Below are 17,788 nucleotides of genomic sequence, written 5' to 3'. Positions count from 1 at the left end.
ATATATTCAACATTTAGCATTTATTGAATAATAAATTTGAATACTGTAAAATGACTAATTTTCACTGGGTTTAAATTTTGCTGATTTATCATTTCTAAATCTCTAATTTAGCCCCCCCCCCTCTAAGAGTGAAAAGCATTAAAATGGTTTTTGGCATCACGAAATGTTGAAAAATTACAGTTAATCAAAAAAAATGTTTGTATTTGTACATGATAACAAAAATACAGTATACAGTAATATGCATTGGTTTAAATTTTGCTGATAACGAAAAGTAGTTTCAAAAAGAGTTTCAAAAACAAACATGAATGCATTCCTTAGTAGCAAATGATCAGTGTGTCTATAGTGCAATCCGGTCATGCTGTGTTTCATGCTTGTTTCCGAAGTGTTGCAATTGTCAATGACCCTCAGTAGTGATTATAATAACGTACAACAAATTTGTTGTATTGTTATGAAATGCAACTAAAATTCAACTTTGTTTGATGCGATACGATATCTGCCATGTTTTTTCCATGTGATCTGATAGGTCAAGTCACTAATTAACCAATCAGAATGCTGGATGGTGCCAACGTGTTTAAATTACCATTATAGCATTTAAATATGTTGCTGAGCCACAATAAACATCAGTGACTCCGAAAAATGTAAATTAGGTTCTAATTTAGGCGTCAGAAAAGTTTAATATGTTCGAAAAGTGACGCCTGAATTAAAGATTTTACTGTAGTCATCTTTCAGGCTGGTGTTGTACATAAAAGTGAATATTATTATTTTTATTTTACAGTAGTGAAAACAGAGATCATATAATTACAGCTGATAGCCATGATAGTATGATGCATTGGCTCAACGCATTACAGGTGGGTGTCATTTTTACTGGGCAAGGTTGTGATAGTTGTGCTATGTTTAGTGGACTAGCTGTACATGCATGTATATCATATATACTGTAGAATACTTTATTTTCGCTTGGAATTTATTTTCACTATTTTCGCTGAAGGAATGATTCAGTGAAAATATAATCCAGCGAATATACCTTTTTTCCCATATTTTACATTTAACTTGTCAAAAAGCAGTGAAAATAAATTCCATACAAAACACCCAAAAAGTCTTTTCAGCGAAAATTAATTACAGCTAAAATAAAGTATTTTACAGTATTTAACCTCATTTTTCATCGCTTGCTGAAATAAATGAATAAATGGGGAAAAATTGCATCAACAGACGTGATTTGTGTCAAAGTACTTTTTTTACGTTGACACTAGTAGACAATTGTGATTGCCTGTGTACTACAAGGCATTATAAGGATATTGACTTTAAAAAAAGTTGTGGATCACCAGCTTAATTTTCGAGAAAATTATGATTGTATTTTAGTAAATAGTTGTCAACGCTTTTACCATGGGATCCTGTGGCAGAAATATATTATGCCATATCTTAAATTGTAGTCAGGTGACATAGGATGAAATATATATATACTGTAGAATACTTTATTTTCGCTTGGAATTTATTTTCGCTGAAGGGATGATTCCGTGAAAATAAAATCCAGCGAATATACTTTTTTTCCTATATTTCACATTAAACTCATCAAAAATCAGTGAAAATAAATTCCATACAAAATGCCCAAAAAGCCTTTTCAGCGAAAATTAATTCCAACGAAAATAAAATATTCCACAGTATATTATGAATGATTCGGTTGTTTTTGTTGTGCTTAATTATTTCAATAATCTGGGTTTTAAAAAATGTCAAAAAATGCAAATTTTCTTTCATATATACTCTATGGAATTGTAAAAATAGTGATTTTTGAAAAATATTAGGACAACCTTTCTCAAAATACGTCACTGTAACACACAAAAGAATGCTATTACATGTGCTTTATGATTTTACATAATAGACCAGTGAACACTGTCATGAGATTTATGACCAACTTTTTCAAAAATTATGAGTAGGCTTGTATTTACACGACTGTCTTAAAATTATTACGATATGTCCTTTTTTCAATCAGATTAAAATCTGATGTAGTAGGTGACACTGTTGGCTTTTTATACCTGGTCACTGTTTCATGGTCACCAGGTGGCATCTTCTCTAACTACATCAGACCAATTACCTATGCCAGTTGTGTTCAGAGCTCCCAAGATATGATCTCGATTCGAACAAATGTTACATACCACTTTCTCGAATAAAAATTCCATCAGAGCAAAGACGCTTGAATAAACATTTGTCGGTAGTTGGTTGGTTAGATGTCTTGGTGATGCCACCCATGAGCAAGATTAAACGTGACAGGATTATTGCCTCCAAATCTACCCATATTTTAATAAAGAGAAGAATGTTTCTTTCAGCTTAAAAGAGATGCTTTTGCTGATAAACATTCAGTGCAGTGTTTTAATGAAGAACAGTACAGAAAACATCAAACCAAAACCAAGGTATGTCTGCCTGTCTCATCCACCTTTCTGAAATTTTGTTCTTTGACATATCTTGTCTTGTTTTCACGTGTCCTTGTTGGTCATTCCTTCATTGTCTACTTATAGACGTCTAAACTGAGTGAAGGAGTAGAGGAAGCGGAAGAAGCAAAATCAGATGACAACGGTGAAAAAGTTGGTAAGTACGAAGAAAGTATGAAGCTTAGCTTAATCCTCTTCACTCCAAAGTATGAAGCATGCATAGTCAAATGTTCAAATAGAGCACTGAATTTTGTTTGAATACTATGCACATTATGTATTGTTTTAGCTATGCAAATTGTATGTCGTTTGAACTATGCAAATCACAAACTAATATAATTCTCTTTATTTATTTTAATAAATCTGCTTTAGAAACAACAAGTTGTCATAGCAACTCGCTAAGAGTTGTCAGTACATCACACCATGGAAGCATTTCGTCATTTACAGATGTAAGGTACATGTCACAAAGCGTTACTAAGTCCAAAATCAGAAAACTGTACTCTTTTTTTTTTAGTGATATTTTTTTTCAAATTAAGCTTTCATTTGTCAATATTAAAAGGTATTATTATATATCTGTCACCGTAACACCATAAGTTACAGTGTGCCGTAATTTTGTGATATTTTACGGGGTATTTTCATCCTCCCATATAAGGAAATGCTTATTTTAAATATGGTAAACTGATGGTGAAAAGGTTAAAGGTTAACAAAGGTTAACAACGTACAGTTGGTGCGAGTTACTTCACTTGGATATAACCTAATTTTCCTTCAGTATATGTATTTTGCATCTGAGATAGTCATCAGCATGAATCCAGTAACTCTATAATATTTCAAGTTTAATCATCTTCTTTTTTCCCCCCATAGCTCAGAAAGTTCATTTGAAATTGAAAGTCATGCTGCGAATGGGCTTGACAATCTGTCAATATCCTCAACTGAGGGAAACAGCGCCCCCATAGGGTCACTGAGGGAATTGCAAGCCGAGTTAGAGTATGTATTAATTTTTTTTTACTAATAATTTTATGAATTACAAGAAATATTTGAACACCCACCCTCCTCTTGATGTGTTGAATTACTACGAGTCGTAGTATTTTGAATTATTAAATGTGCATGAAAAATGTTATTTTTAATATGTTGCAAACATTTGGACAAATATCATTGAACTATGAATAAGCCTTTTTGAAGACTCCTATTTTAGGATTTTATACCATCCAAGTTGTGGCAAACATGTAATAATCTGGAAACGTAACTTTCAATGTGTTACAATACAGGAAGACAAAGAAGGAATTAAAGAGGCTGCAAAAACGTGAAGAGGCTTACAAGGAGTTACTTGCATCACGAGAAGAAGTCATTATCGAGTTAAATGACAAAGTAGAACAATTGGGTCATAAAAATAGGTAAAATGTACCTTTTTATATTTCACAAATTTTTTTGGTACTAAACAAGAAAACAAAAGGAGACACAATAAGTGATATGTCATGTCATGTGAGCTATATTTATGACAATAGACGAAAATGAGTTGTTTTTCGAACAACAAATAACCATTCTCACAGACGGACCGGATCAGGAAGTCAGTAGAAGACAAAAAGATTTTTTGTTAGCTTGGGGGAAAACAGAGGTGTTAATCTGGAAATTCATTGTCTTTTCCTGTTTGTGATTGATCCTGGCAACGTTTGGGGGATCATGACGTAGCTCCGACTGTGAGAATTCAGCTGCATAGCTATATACATACTTGTGTATCCAAAAATATTAGTATTAGAACATTGTACTGATATTTACAGAATTAATTTCTTCAATTGACCCAAGTGATGAAATACAATACAAATATCATGTAAAATATCAGTATTGTATTTTTGCCGGTGTATGTATACTTATAAAATCTTAATTTTGCTCTGTCTTTATTATTTTCCTTCATCCTCTTCATCAGCTGTATACTGTGTGTATGATATATACCGGTACATTTGGGTTGGCGGCCGATTACAGTATATTTGAATAATTTAAATTAAACTTGTGTTTTACGCATATGTTAATTAATACCCGTATGTACTCAGTTTGAACTACAAAGGATAAGTTAGCTCTGTATTATGTGGATTAAAATAAAAAAACTTAAATTTATGTTAGCAAATGCACTACAAATAGAGCAAATACAGCATGGCTCTGAGAAAAAGAAAACTCTTTATAATTTGTGGTCAGTTTGTGACATGTTTAAAACTGTCACATGTCCAGAAACATGAATATTCTATATGCCTAACAATATATGATTTGTGTTACAGTTTTGGATCCAATTCAGAGGCTGGGGCATATTGTCAGAAGTTACATGATCAGAATACTTTCCTAAATAACGAAATTCAGCGGTTGACGAAACACAAACAAAAGGATCGAACAAAGCTTGTAAACAAACATAGGTATGCCTGGAATGAGTTTATTAAAAAAAAGCCTTTGCTCGTGCTTTCTATTGAACAATTTTTTGTAGGGGTTTAGTAGTGTTTACTAACAATAGTATGAGGAAACTCGCCAGCATAACAAAAATGGTGGGAAGCTTTTGGTGAATGCACTTTCTCAATCATAAGAATAATCATGATGTATTTGTTTAATGATCTCACCTTCACAAAAATGCAATCAAGGAGTGGTACTAAAACTTAAAAGATAGATTAAATGTAAGATAATAACTTATACAATCTGTAATCACTTACGATGCACGTCAAAATAGTAATACTTTCCCTCAATTAGTAGTCTATCTGATACAGGGAATTTCCAGGTGGCTGCTTTATGAAGCATGCCCTCAACAGGTGGCTCTCTACAATCTTTTGTTTATGATCTATATAGTTGCTGTGCACATCCTTGTTTGAGAAGGCAAATTCATATTAAATATTGATAATTTATGTTTTTTTATTTCCATGATAAGAAGTTCTGGGGAACTACTATATGTGCTCTGTTATGAGTAAATCTTGAATAGAAGTGAATATAAGCTAAAATTGCATTAATCTGGTTGAGTAAAAATACCATAAACACGATTCTGTTATTTATGTAAGCATATACGCTATTAACTGTAAGTTCATAGCTGCTGTTGATATTGGAAGTAAGGCTAAAATTTGTTTCTGGTCCTAGGATTTTTCAAAACATAATGCAGTGATGCATTAATGTTTGTGCTGTTTTTTCTTTCATGTTTACAGTATTTTGGCTGTAACAAAAAAAGAAAGTGAGTGGCCTCATTTGAATTAATGCACACGCTGACCTGAAACCAATCTCTTTATTTTAGCCTAAAGCTGTATTTATGTCCACTTCCTGTTCAGTTTTAGACTGGTTTCGCAATATCTAGGTTATTAGTCGCTGTTTTCAGACTAGTGTCTTGACATCCATGTGTATGTCTGTGTGTCTCACCTGTATCTTAGAGATCACTGAAATGATCACATTTGGTATACATAATAATAAAAATATGTTTATTTTGTACTGTGGCCATTGGCCTTATGTACAGATACAAATAAATACATAATAAATTAGATTTTGTATACATATGTGAATCTTATTTGTTTTATGATACAATTCAATATGGCCGAATGGTGGTCATTTTAATGTTCAAAAATCAAGCATGTCTGCAATCCCAGATTTCGGTTATGCATGGATAGATTTTGTTGACATTGAACATTATGCATGACATTTTGTTTCCCAAATCAGATTCAGAAATGGCCGACTAATGGCCATTTGGTTTAAATGAATGCACTTCTGGAGCCATAACTCTGACATGATTTGACCGTTCATATTCAAACTTATTTCATAAACTTGATAACTCACAGGAACTATGTATATGATTTTTTTAGGAATCTTCAGGAAGTTGAAGCTGAGAATAAAAAACTAAAAAGAGATTATGTATCTTTACTACAAAGTTGTATAACTTTATCATCAATAGAAGCGCCATGTGACTTACAACAAAAGGTGTTCGGAAACCGAGTAAGACAGTTTTGTATATTGTGAATACAAATGAATTCAGATACTAGTACTTTTCTAATTTAATTAAAACTTTTAATTAAATCTAATAAAGCTTTAGACTGCTTGTTCCCTTAAATTGTTTATATAGATTCGAAATATTTCTGTTTGTGAGCTAGGAAGTTTTCCGTTGTTGAGTTAGGCATATTTTTTTAGTGAGTCAGGTTTCTGTTCAATGGTTAGTTAGGCAGGTATCTGTTGTGGAGTTAGGCATGTTTCTTTTGCTGAGTTTACCAAGGAATTATTTATAGTTTCTATATTTTTCATTATCAGCATTTACAAAGAATATCACAATTAATTGAAGAATGTCGACAGACAGATCCTAAACTGCCGGATGCAAGGTTGTTAATTTCATTCTCTTCATTTTAATATTGTATGGATAATTAATATGCATGCATCTCATTAACTTCCATTATTACAGCAATATCTCAATATCATGTATATTCAATTATTTATATATCTATATAATTATAAATTTAAAATGACACAGCTCATGCTGCAGCACATCATAAAGGGATGGAATAACTTGTATCATTTGGGCACTTGAACAGAATGAAGGCTAGACTGTCACAGTGTAAAGCATTCTTATCGCAATTGAGAGGGCCACCCACAGAACTCACACTGGACAGGGGGGTTCTTTCACTGCTAGAATAGGGTAGACAAGACAATAGTACTGGAAATGAAATTCACATATACCAAAATATGGAGTTAAAGCTCCTGGCTTTAATAGCTATCAAAATAATTACAAGAAACAAAGCACAGAAAAATATAAATTACACTAAAATTGCCTAGAGAATTGTGCATTGGTGATAACTCACAGTACCAGGATGTAGAAATGGGTGACAGTCAATGGCTTCGGCAACACAACAATGAAGAAATACAGGAGTCTTGCTTGCAGAGGAACGCTGGTATTCTGAATTCAATCATCTCGTTTGGATAAATTGGATTTGAATAAGACTGCTGTAAACTGAAAATAGTTTTGTTGTTAAATTTATACAAATGTTGATTTGTGTTCTTGTCAGTATTCTCAAGAGCGAACATCCAAGCATTTTCATCGCCTGCAATCACAACCGCGAAAAACTATGGTCAAAAACCCTTGGCTAGTTTTTGAAATTTTACTGAACAGTGTAACGAGACTACCCCTACATGTGCAACTCAAATAAATTTGGTTAATTAGGGATTGTCTCATAGTTGAGTTTGTGCTTCAACTCGCCAGACATTTAGCTGTTTTCTTTACTTTTAGTTATTGAACGACGTTCGACAGCAGCTTGCATATAGCTCATAGAAATACATGGTACAGTGGGGTGTGTCTTAGCAACGTAGAACGCTCTGTGATGTAGCTCTGCCCTCGAGAATTTGTAAAATCATAGCTCGTTTCTGTTAATACCTGTCATTACTTTTAATAGAAAAAGAAAATTCACTGCATTACCTAACTAAAATCAATATGTAAATTCAGAGTTTCCTAGAATCTATACAAGTATCCAATAAAATTAATATTTTAGTGAGTTAAATTCCATGTTTGTGTCTGGCAGTAGAGGCATCAAATGCGGTATACGCTTCCTTTGTTCAAAAAGTTGTCCATTTCTTTCAGTTATAATATTTCTAGAATGCATGCTTACCTCATGCTCAGTAGAATTTTTAATCAAAACAAATTACAAAAAAAAAAGTTTTCTATTTTTCTCATCAAAATGCTTTATGTTTACTCTAATCTTTCATTTCTCGGAAGGACTTTATTTAATACCGAACATATTGATCAGTACGGGTTTATTCATCCGCCAAAGCATCAAGCATTATTCATACACTATGTGTGTCAGTTACTGTATCAGCATTATTCTATGGATATCTTGGTAAGTGACAACAAACCTCACTGTCTATTAACATCTGTAGGAACATGCACAGTATGTGCAATCAGAACTTTGCATTTTGGGTAAAATTCAGTAAATTTAAGATGAATGACACAAAATCTTGGACTTTTCATCAGCTGTAAATGATAACTAAGCTACGACAAAAAAGTAAATTCAATTTTTTTCAGATTATATGATTTATTTTCATTATGTTAATTTTATTTTTTAGGAGAAAGCTGAATATCACAAACGCTGGGATAATTTCATGGTAAACCACAGAAAGAATTTCCATGAAATGGTAAGTGAGTTACTAACTATTTTAAATTTGCATAATGTGAATGCATGAGTCTAATATGAAATACTCAACAACTAGTCAAAATGACTTATCACATTATTTGGCAATTTTTTTTTCAGCCTGAATTACGGGAGTTAATATTACTAGGTATACCTGACGAATACCGAGCGGTCATTTGGACGCAGTTAGCGATAAACCACGTACAGGATATCAAGGCAATTAAGGTGAGTGCAACAATCATTGTGATTCATATCACATATCATGGTTTGTTTTGATTTGACCATTCATTTATTCTTAAGATACATTGCCATTCACAACTCAAAACACGTCTCATTGCTTCACCAATTAAATTCTTTCTTTCAGGAAAGTTGACCAATCACTGTTTCTCTTTCATATCTTCACAATACTTAGCCAATCACAACCTATAACATGCCACATTGATTACCCAATTACATCTTTTCTTTTAGAAAAGTTTATAATTTGACCAATCACAGGTTTTCTTTCATATCTCTGTTTTCCACAGGGGGATAACTACTATAAATCCTTGCTAGCACAGATACCAGGTAATTTACATATCAAATCCTACCAAAGACAGATAGAACTTGATTTACTGAGAACTATGCCGCAGAATATCCATTTTAAAGATGGAAATTGTGAAAAAGTAAGTCTACATGTTCACTGTTTCACATGGGACCATTATGTCCTTTTTTATTTCCCCACTCTGCAGTTTGTATGATAAGACCCTAACCTTTCAATGTAATGTAACCATTTAAACACATGTGACTTCATACTACTGTATTTAACTTAATGTATGAGTGGAAATGAATTTGATGCATAGATGTAAAACAGTTATTTTACCTCTAGCAGCAAAAACAATAGATTTAAGCAATCTGTACTCGCATGTTAAAATTTGTACATTTGACTTCCTTATTTTAAAAATATTCATTGCATTTTAATGTGTCACATCCATAAGTAATCAATATACCGTACGTTGAAATAGCTGCATGGTATTTTAGCAAATTTTACCCAATGCATGAATTAACATCTCATTGTCAGAATGCACTTTATTTTAAATTAGCGACATCTTGAATAAATGAGATTATAGGTTGGCTGAATCATGAATTAGCTAAATTAGCTAAAATAACATGTTATCTAAAAATTCATGTATACATTTAATGTTTTTATTTATTATCCTTAAATATGGTTAATGTTAATATTTTTGGTCAATATTAGTTACACAACTGTTTGATGAATGTTGATAATGGTCTCTCCTAGATTATTTCTTGCTTCTGATATCATTTTGTGTGGTACTGGCCTTTGTTGTTATAACATTCAAAAAATCTTATTGGATGGGTGATACTTTTAGTTATGCTCGTTACTCTACTGGAAGCAGATTTTGATTTAACTTGAAAAGTTTCAACTTTAATACTGTCTTGTTATTTTTTCTTGTAATAATGAAACAGTTATTGGCATCGGTCGATATCAAGATTTATTGAAGTTGTTCCCTCGTGGACGGTTATTGGTCTCAGTCTCTGACTTAGGCCAATAACCACCACTTGTAGGATGGAAATTCTTGATATTGGTCACAGACAAGACCATTTTTTATATTTTTCTCATGTCAGGTTAATCAACTGCGTGAAGTTCTAGAAGCATACTGTATACATAACCCTGACATTGGATATTGTCAAGGGCTGAACTTTAGTGTTGGCACATGTCTACTTTATATGGAAGCTGAACAAGCCTTTTGGTGAGTCTTGAAAATCTTGCTCTTAATGGAGGAAATTTCATCGTCAAATGTCGGCCATCTTGTAATATTTTACCCTTTTCACCACCAGAATTTCTTGTCCAAATTTTTCTGCTATTTTTTCTTATATTCTTTAATATTTCTTGAAATAATCCCTAATTTTGTATCCAACAGACAAAATTTAAGTCGATTTTCAGTTTTTACTCAAAAAATTTTGGCTATTTTTGTCCCAGTCTTCTGAAGGAAAGTGCAGACTATGAACGGGAATTTTTTTGGATTTTGTGATGAAAAGAGGGAACTGGTGGTGAAATACCGTTCATTTTTAACTATTTCTTTTTTCATTACAAGGTGCCTCGTCGCGTTTGTTGATCGTTACTTCTCATCTGGATACTTCGATCGTTTTTTAGTCGGTGCTCAAGCTGATCAAGCTGTCCTCCAGGAATTGATCGCTCAAAAACTTCCCGTTTTGTATGAACATTTTAAGCAACTTGATATAGAAATATCCACCATTACACTTACCTGGTTTCTGGCGATCTTTTTTGACAGTGTGCCTTTTGAGGTAAGCATGCAAAGGTGTTTCACAGCAACGAACAATGTCTGGTGACGTCTAACTAAACTACGAATATTAAAACCATGTTTAGCATTCACTGCCTGTCATTCACTTCACTTAGAGCTCCATGCTACACACAACCCCTGAAAATAACTTACTGAACCAACCAACACTGTTCTGTACACATGCAGTAGAGGGGGAATATGTTCAAAGATATTATACATTTCAAAAAAATTTCTGATTATAGAGAAAATATAAAAACTAAGCAGAGCATCATGGGTATTTTCTGAGTAACTACATACAAACTACAAAATGACGATTGACTTAGCCGCTTTGAAATCACCTTCCATCAACCCTTCAACATAAACTTCTACAATTTATAACATGCATAATGCAAAGTAAACACCTTCATTCACAATGTTATAATTTCGGTGTATTTGAAGACTAAATTTTGTTGTCACTATTAAAATGAGAAATTTGTTCATGTTGGAGCATAATTCTATGCCCAGAGACAGGCAGAGAGTTTCACATTTTGTTCTGTTTTTGGAGTAACTTCCTGTTTTATGTGACTTTTTCTGTTGTTACATATGCATGAACATATCACCTTGTCTGTACGAGTATAAAGTTTTGTGTTCATTGGTGGAAAGTCAGTTGATGAACATATTGCGGGGTGTGCGATGATTGGAGTTACACTGCCTTTAAAGTCTCAACAGAGAATTTTGATTTTTAACAACTCATATATTCAGTCTAGTAGCACTGGGGTGTTGAAAGTTTTCTATAACATAAAAAGCTGTTGCCTTGAGAGCGAGAATTGTTAAATAAATATAGCTAATTCCGGAGCAAGTTTAATATGTAATTTTTTATTTCAGACATTACTCAGGATCTGGGATTGTTTTTTTCTGGATGGGCCAATTGTACTTTTCCGATTCTCTCTTGCTATCATGAAAACCTATGAAGACCGACTTTTACAAGAAGGTGATACCATATCTATTATGAGACAACTTAAATCAATTGCTAAGTTTAGCTTTGATGCTGATGGATTAGTGAAGGTTAGTGGTAGTTATGATATCAATTGCTAAGTTTCTTGTTGATGTTGATGGATTAGTGATGGTTAGTGGTAGTTATGAAATCAATTGCTAAGTTTAGCTTTGATGCTAATGGATTAGTGAAGGTTAGTGGTGGTTATGAAATCAATTGCTAAGTTTAGCTTTGATGCTGATGGATTAGTGAAGGTTAGTGGTGGTTATGAAATCAATTGCTAAGTTTAGCTTTGATGCTGATGGGTTAGTGATGGTTAGTGGTAGTTATGAAATCAATTGCTAAGTTTAGCTTTGATGTTGATGGATTAGTGAAGGTTAGTGGTGGTTATGAAATCAATTGCTAAGTTTAGCTTTGATGCTAATGGATTAGTGAAGGTTAGTGGTGGTTATGAAATCAATTGCTAAGTTTAGCTTTGATGCTGATGGATTAGTGAAGGTTAGTGGTGGTTATGAAATCAATTGCTAAGTTTAGCTTTGATGCTGATGGATTAGTGAAGGTTAGTGGTGGTTATGAAATCAATTGCTAAGTTTCTTGTTGATGTTGATGGATTAGTGATGGTTAGTGGTAGTTATGAAATCAATTGCTAAGTTTAGCTTTGATGCTAATGGATTAGTGAAGGTTAGTGGTGCTTATGAAATTGATTGCTAAGTTTAGCTTTGATGCTAATGAATTAGTGAAGGTTAGTGGTGGTTATGAAATCAATTGCTAAGTTTCTTGTTGATGTTGATGGATTAGTGATGGTTAGTGGTAGTTATGAAATCAATTGCTAAGTTTAGCTTTGATGCTGATGGATTAGTGAAGGTTAGTGGTGCTTATGAAATCAATTGCTAAGTTTAGCTTTGATGCTGATGGATTAGTGAAGGTTAGTGGTGGTTATGAAATCAATTGCTAAGTTTAGCTTTGATGCTAATGGATTAGTGAAGGTTAGTGGTGGTTATGAAATCAATTGCTAAGTTTAACTTTGATGCTAATGGATTAGTGAAGGTTAGTGGTGGTTATGAAATCAATTCCTAAGTTTAGCTTTGATGTTGATGGATTAGTGAAGGTTAGTGGTGATTATGAAATTGATTGCTAAGTTTAGCTTTGATGCTGATGGATTAGTGATGGTTAGTAGTAATTATGAAATCAATTGCTAAGTTTAGCTTTGATGCTGATGGATTAGTGATGGTTAGTGGTAGTTATGAAATCAGTTGCTAAGTTTAGCTTTGATGCTGATGGATTAGTGATGGTTAGTGGTAGTTATGAAATCAATTGCTAAGTTTAGCTTTGATGCTGATGGATTAGTGAAGGTTAGTGGTAGTTATGAAATCAATTGCTAAGTTTAGCTTTGATGCTAATGGATTAGTGATGGTTAGTGGTAATTATGAAATCAATTGCTAAGTTTAGCTTTGATGCTGATGGATTAGTAATGGTTAGTGGTAATTATGAAATCAATTGCGAAGTTTAGCTTTGATGCTGATGGATTAGTGATGGTTAGTGGTAATTATGAAATCAATTGCTACGTTTAGCTTTGATGCTGATGGATTAGTGATGGTTAGTGGTAGTTATGAAATCAATTGTTTAGCTTTGATGCTAATGGATTAGTGAAGGTTAGTGGTAGTTATGAAATCAATTGCTAAGTTTAGCTTTGATGCTAATGGATTAGTGAAGGTTAGTGGTGGTTATGAAATCAATTGCTAAGTTTAGCTTTGATGTTGATGGATTAGTGAAGGTTAGTGGTGGTTATGAAATCAATTGCTAAGTTTAGCTTTGATGCTAATGGATTAGTGAAGGTTAGTGGTGGTTATGAAATCAATTGCTAAGTTTAACTTTGATGCTAATGGATTAGTGAAGGTTAGTGGTGGTTATGAAATCAATTCCTAAGTTTAGCTTTGATGTTGATGGATTAGTGAAGGTTAGTGGTGATTATGAAATTGATTGCTAAGTTTAGCTTTGATGCTGATGGATTAGTGAAGGTTAGTGGTGGTTATGAAATCAATTGCTAAGTTTAGCTTTGATGCTGATGGATTAGTGAAGGTTAGTGGTAGTTATGAAATCAATTGCTAAGTTTAGCTTTCATGCTGATGGATTAGTGAAGGTTAGTGGTAGTTATGAAATCAATTGCTAAGTTTAGCTTTGATGCTGATGGATTAGTGAAGGTTAGTGGTAGTTATGAAATCAATTGCTAAGTTTAGCTTTCATGCTGATGGATTAGTGAAGGTTAGTGGTAGTTATGAAATCAATTGCTAAGTTTAGCTTTGATGCTGATGGATTAGTGAAGGTTAGTGGTAGTTATGAAATCAATTGCTAAGTTTAGCTTTGATGCTGATGGATTAGTGAAGGTTAGTGGTAGTTATGAAATCAATTGCTAAGTTTAGCTTTGATGCTGATGGATTAGTGAAGGTTAGTGGTAGTTATGAAATCAATTGCTAAGTTTAGCTTTGATGCTGATGGATTAGTGAAGGTTAGTGGTAGTTATGAAATCAATTGCTAAGTTTAGCTTTGATGCTAATGGATTAGTGAAAGTTAGTGGTACTTATGAAATTGATTGCTAAGTTTAGCTTTGATGCTGATGGATTAGTGAAAGTTAGTGGTGCTTATGAAATTGATTGCTAAGTTTAGCTTTGAGCTGATGGATTAGTGAAGGTTAGTGGTGCTTATGAAACTGATTGCTAAGCTTAGCTTTGAGCTGATGGATTAGTGAAGGTAAGTGGTAGTTATGAAATCAATTGCTAAGTTTAGCTTTGATGCTGATGGATTAGTGAAGGTTAGTGGTGGTTATGAAATCAATTGCTAAGTTTAGCTTTGATGCTGATGGATTAGTGAAAGTTAGTGGTGCTTATGAAATTGATTGCTAAGCTTAGCTTTGCGCTGATGGATTAGTGAAGGTTAGTGGTAGTTATGAAATCAATTGCTAAGCTTAGCTTTGAGCTGATGGATTAGTGAAGGTTAGTGGTAGTTATGAAATCAATTGCTAAGTTTAGCTTTGATGCTGATGGATTAGTGAAAGTTAGTGGTGCTTATGAAATTGATTGCTAAGTTTAGCTTTGATGCTGATGGATTAGTGAAGGTTAGTGGTAGTTATGAAATCAATTGCTAAGTTTAGCTTTGATGCTGATGGATTAGTGAAAGTTAGTGGTGCTTATGAAATTGATTGCTAAGTTTAGCTTTGATGCTGATGGATTAGTGAAGGTTAGTGGTAGTTATGATATCAATTGCTAAGTTTAGCTTTGATGCTGATGGATTAGTGAAAGTTAGTGGTGCTTATGAAATTGATTGCTAAGCTTAGCTTTGAGCTGATGGATTAGTGAAGGTTAGTGGTGGTTATGAAATCAATTGCTAAGTTTAGCTTTGATGTTGATGGATTAGTGAAGGTTAGTGGTGGTTATGAAATCAATTGCTAAGTTTAGCTTTGATGCTAATGGATTAGTGAAGGTTAGTGGTGGTTATGAAATCAATTGCTAAGTTTAACTTTGATGCTAATGGATTAGTGAAGGTTAGTGGTGGTTATGAAATCAATTCCTAAGTTTAGCTTTGATGTTGATGGATTAGTGAAGGTTAGTGGTGATTATGAAATTGATTGCTAAGTTTAGCTTTGATGCTGATGGATTAGTGAAGGTTAGTGGTGGTTATGAAATCAATTGCTAAGTTTAGCTTTGATGCTGATGGATTAGTGAAGGTTAGTGGTAGTTATGAAATCAATTGCTAAGTTTAGCTTTGATGCTGATGGATTAGTGAAGGTTAGTGGTAGTTATGAAATCAATTGCTAAGTTTAGCTTTCATGCTGATGGATTAGTGAAGGTTAGTGGTAGTTATGAAATCAATTGCTAAGTTTAGCTTTGATGCTGATGGATTAGTGAAGGTTAGTGGTAGTTATGAAATCAATTGCTAAGTTTAGCTTTGATGCTGATGGATTAGTGAAGGTTAGTGGTAGTTATGAAATCAATTGCTAAGTTTAGCTTTGATGCTGATGGATTAGTGAAGGTTAGTGGTAGTTATGAAATCAATTGCTAAGTTTAGCTTTGATGCTGATGGATTAGTGAAGGTTAGTGGTAGTTATGAAATCAATTGCTAAGTTTAGCTTTGATGCTAATGGATTAGTGAAAGTTAGTGGTACTTATGAAATTGATTGCTAAGTTTAGCTTTGATGCTGATGGATTAGTGAAAGTTAGTGGTGCTTATGAAATTGATTGCTAAGTTTAGCTTTGAGCTGATGGATTAGTGAAGGTTAGTGGTGCTTATGAAACTGATTGCTAAGCTTAGCTTTGAGCTGATGGATTAGTGAAGGTAAGTGGTAGTTATGAAATCAATTGCTAAGTTTAGCTTTGATGCTGATGGATTAGTGAAGGTTAGTGGTGGTTATGAAATCAATTGCTAAGTTTAGCTTTGATGCTGATGGATTAGTGAAAGTTAGTGGTGCTTATGAAATTGATTGCTAAGCTTAGCTTTGAGCTGATGGATTAGTGAAGGTTAGTGGTAGTTATGAAATCAATTGCTAAGCTTAGCTTTGAGCTGATGGATTAGTGAAGGTTAGTGGTAGTTATGAAATCAATTGCTAAGTTTAGCTTTGATGCTGATGGATTAGTGAAAGTTAGTGGTGCTTATGAAATTGATTGCTAAGTTTAGCTTTGATGCTGATGGATTACTGAAGGTTAGTGGTAGTTATGAAATCAATTGCTAAGTTTAGCTTTGATGCTGATGGATTAGTGAAGGTTAGTGGTAGTTATGATATCAATTGCTGATGGATTAGTGAAAGTTAGTGGTGCTTATGAAATTGATTGCTAAGTTTAGCTTTGAGCTGATGGATTAGTGAAGGTTAGTGGTGCTTATGAAACTGATTGCTAAGCTTAGCTTTGAGCTGATGGATTAGTGAAGGTAAGTGGTAGTTATGAAATCAATTGCTAAGTTTAGCTTTGATGCTGATGGATTAGTGAAGGTTAGTGGTGGTTATGAAATCAATTGCTAAGTTTAGCTTTGATGCTGATGGATTAGTGAAAGTTAGTGGTGCTTATGAAATTGATTGCTAAGCTTAGCTTTGAGCTGATGGATTAGTGAAGGTTAGTGGTAGTTATGAAATCAATTGCTAAGCTTAGCTTTGAGCTGATGGATTAGTGAAGGTTAGTGGTAGTTATGAAATCAATTGCTAAGTTTAGCTTTGATGCTGATGGATTAGTGAAAGTTAGTGGTGCTTATGAAATTGATTGCTAAGTTTAGCTTTGATGCTGATGGATTACTGAAGGTTAGTGGTAGTTATGAAATCAATTGCTAAGTTTAGCTTTGATGCTGATGGATTAGTGAAGGTTAGTGGTAGTTATGATATCAATTGCTAAGTTTAGCTTTGATGCTGATGGATTAGTGAAAGTTAGTGGTGCTTATGAAATTGATTGCTAAGCTTAGCTTTGAGCTGATGGATTAGTGAAGGTTAGTGGTAGTTATGAAATCAATTGCTAAGTTTAGCTTTGATGCTGATGGATTAGTGAAAGTTAGTGGTGCTTATGAAATTGATTGCTAAGTTTAGCTTTGATGCTAATGGATTAGTGAAGGTTAGTGGTGGTTATGAAATCAATTGCCAAGTTTAGCTTTGATGTTGATGGATTAGTGAAGGTTAGTGGTGGTTATGAAATCAATTGCTAAGTTTAGCTTTGATGCTAATGGATTAGTGAAGGTTAGTGGTGGTTATGAAATCAATTGCTAAGTTTAACTTTGATGCTAATGGATTAGTGAAGGTTAGTGGTGGTTATGAAATCAATTCCTAAGTTTAGCTTTGATGTTGATGGATTAGTGAAGGTTAGTGGTGATTATGAAATTGATTGCTAAGTTTAGCTTTGATGCTGATGGATTAGTGAAGGTTAGTGGTGGTTATGAAATCAATTGCTAAGTTTAGCTTTGATGCTGATGGATTAGTGAAGGTTAGTGGTAGTTATGAAATCAATTGCTAAG

At 33.5% G+C, this 17,788-nt stretch overlaps 1 protein-coding gene across 1 annotated transcript in view; it reads left to right on the top strand.

Annotated features, from left to right (window-relative positions):
* Positions 1-17,788, top strand: part of LOC102801528 (uncharacterized) — a 54,316-nt gene that overhangs the window by 4,271 nt on the left and 32,257 nt on the right. Inside the window, exons 4-19 of the mRNA XM_085492232.1 lie at positions 776-848; positions 2,319-2,402; positions 2,508-2,577; positions 2,790-2,871; positions 3,279-3,401; positions 3,683-3,808; positions 4,685-4,816; positions 6,230-6,359; positions 6,669-6,736; positions 8,122-8,242; positions 8,469-8,537; positions 8,654-8,758; positions 9,058-9,195; positions 10,157-10,281; positions 10,627-10,837; positions 11,698-11,877. Coding sequence (XP_085348358.1) covers positions 776-848; positions 2,319-2,402; positions 2,508-2,577; positions 2,790-2,871; positions 3,279-3,401; positions 3,683-3,808; positions 4,685-4,816; positions 6,230-6,359; positions 6,669-6,736; positions 8,122-8,242; positions 8,469-8,537; positions 8,654-8,758; positions 9,058-9,195; positions 10,157-10,281; positions 10,627-10,837; positions 11,698-11,877 — 1,837 coding nt within the window. The remainder of the gene's footprint in view (positions 1-775; positions 849-2,318; positions 2,403-2,507; positions 2,578-2,789; positions 2,872-3,278; positions 3,402-3,682; positions 3,809-4,684; positions 4,817-6,229; positions 6,360-6,668; positions 6,737-8,121; positions 8,243-8,468; positions 8,538-8,653; positions 8,759-9,057; positions 9,196-10,156; positions 10,282-10,626; positions 10,838-11,697; positions 11,878-17,788) is intronic.

Source organism: Saccoglossus kowalevskii, chromosome 17 (genome assembly GCF_978046115.1).
Source record: "Saccoglossus kowalevskii chromosome 17, keSacKowa6.1, whole genome shotgun sequence".
Taxonomy (NCBI): domain Eukaryota; kingdom Metazoa; phylum Hemichordata; class Enteropneusta; family Harrimaniidae; genus Saccoglossus; species Saccoglossus kowalevskii.
The sequence above is the reverse complement of the archived record's forward strand: the minus strand, read 5'-3'. Positions and strand labels throughout refer to the sequence as shown.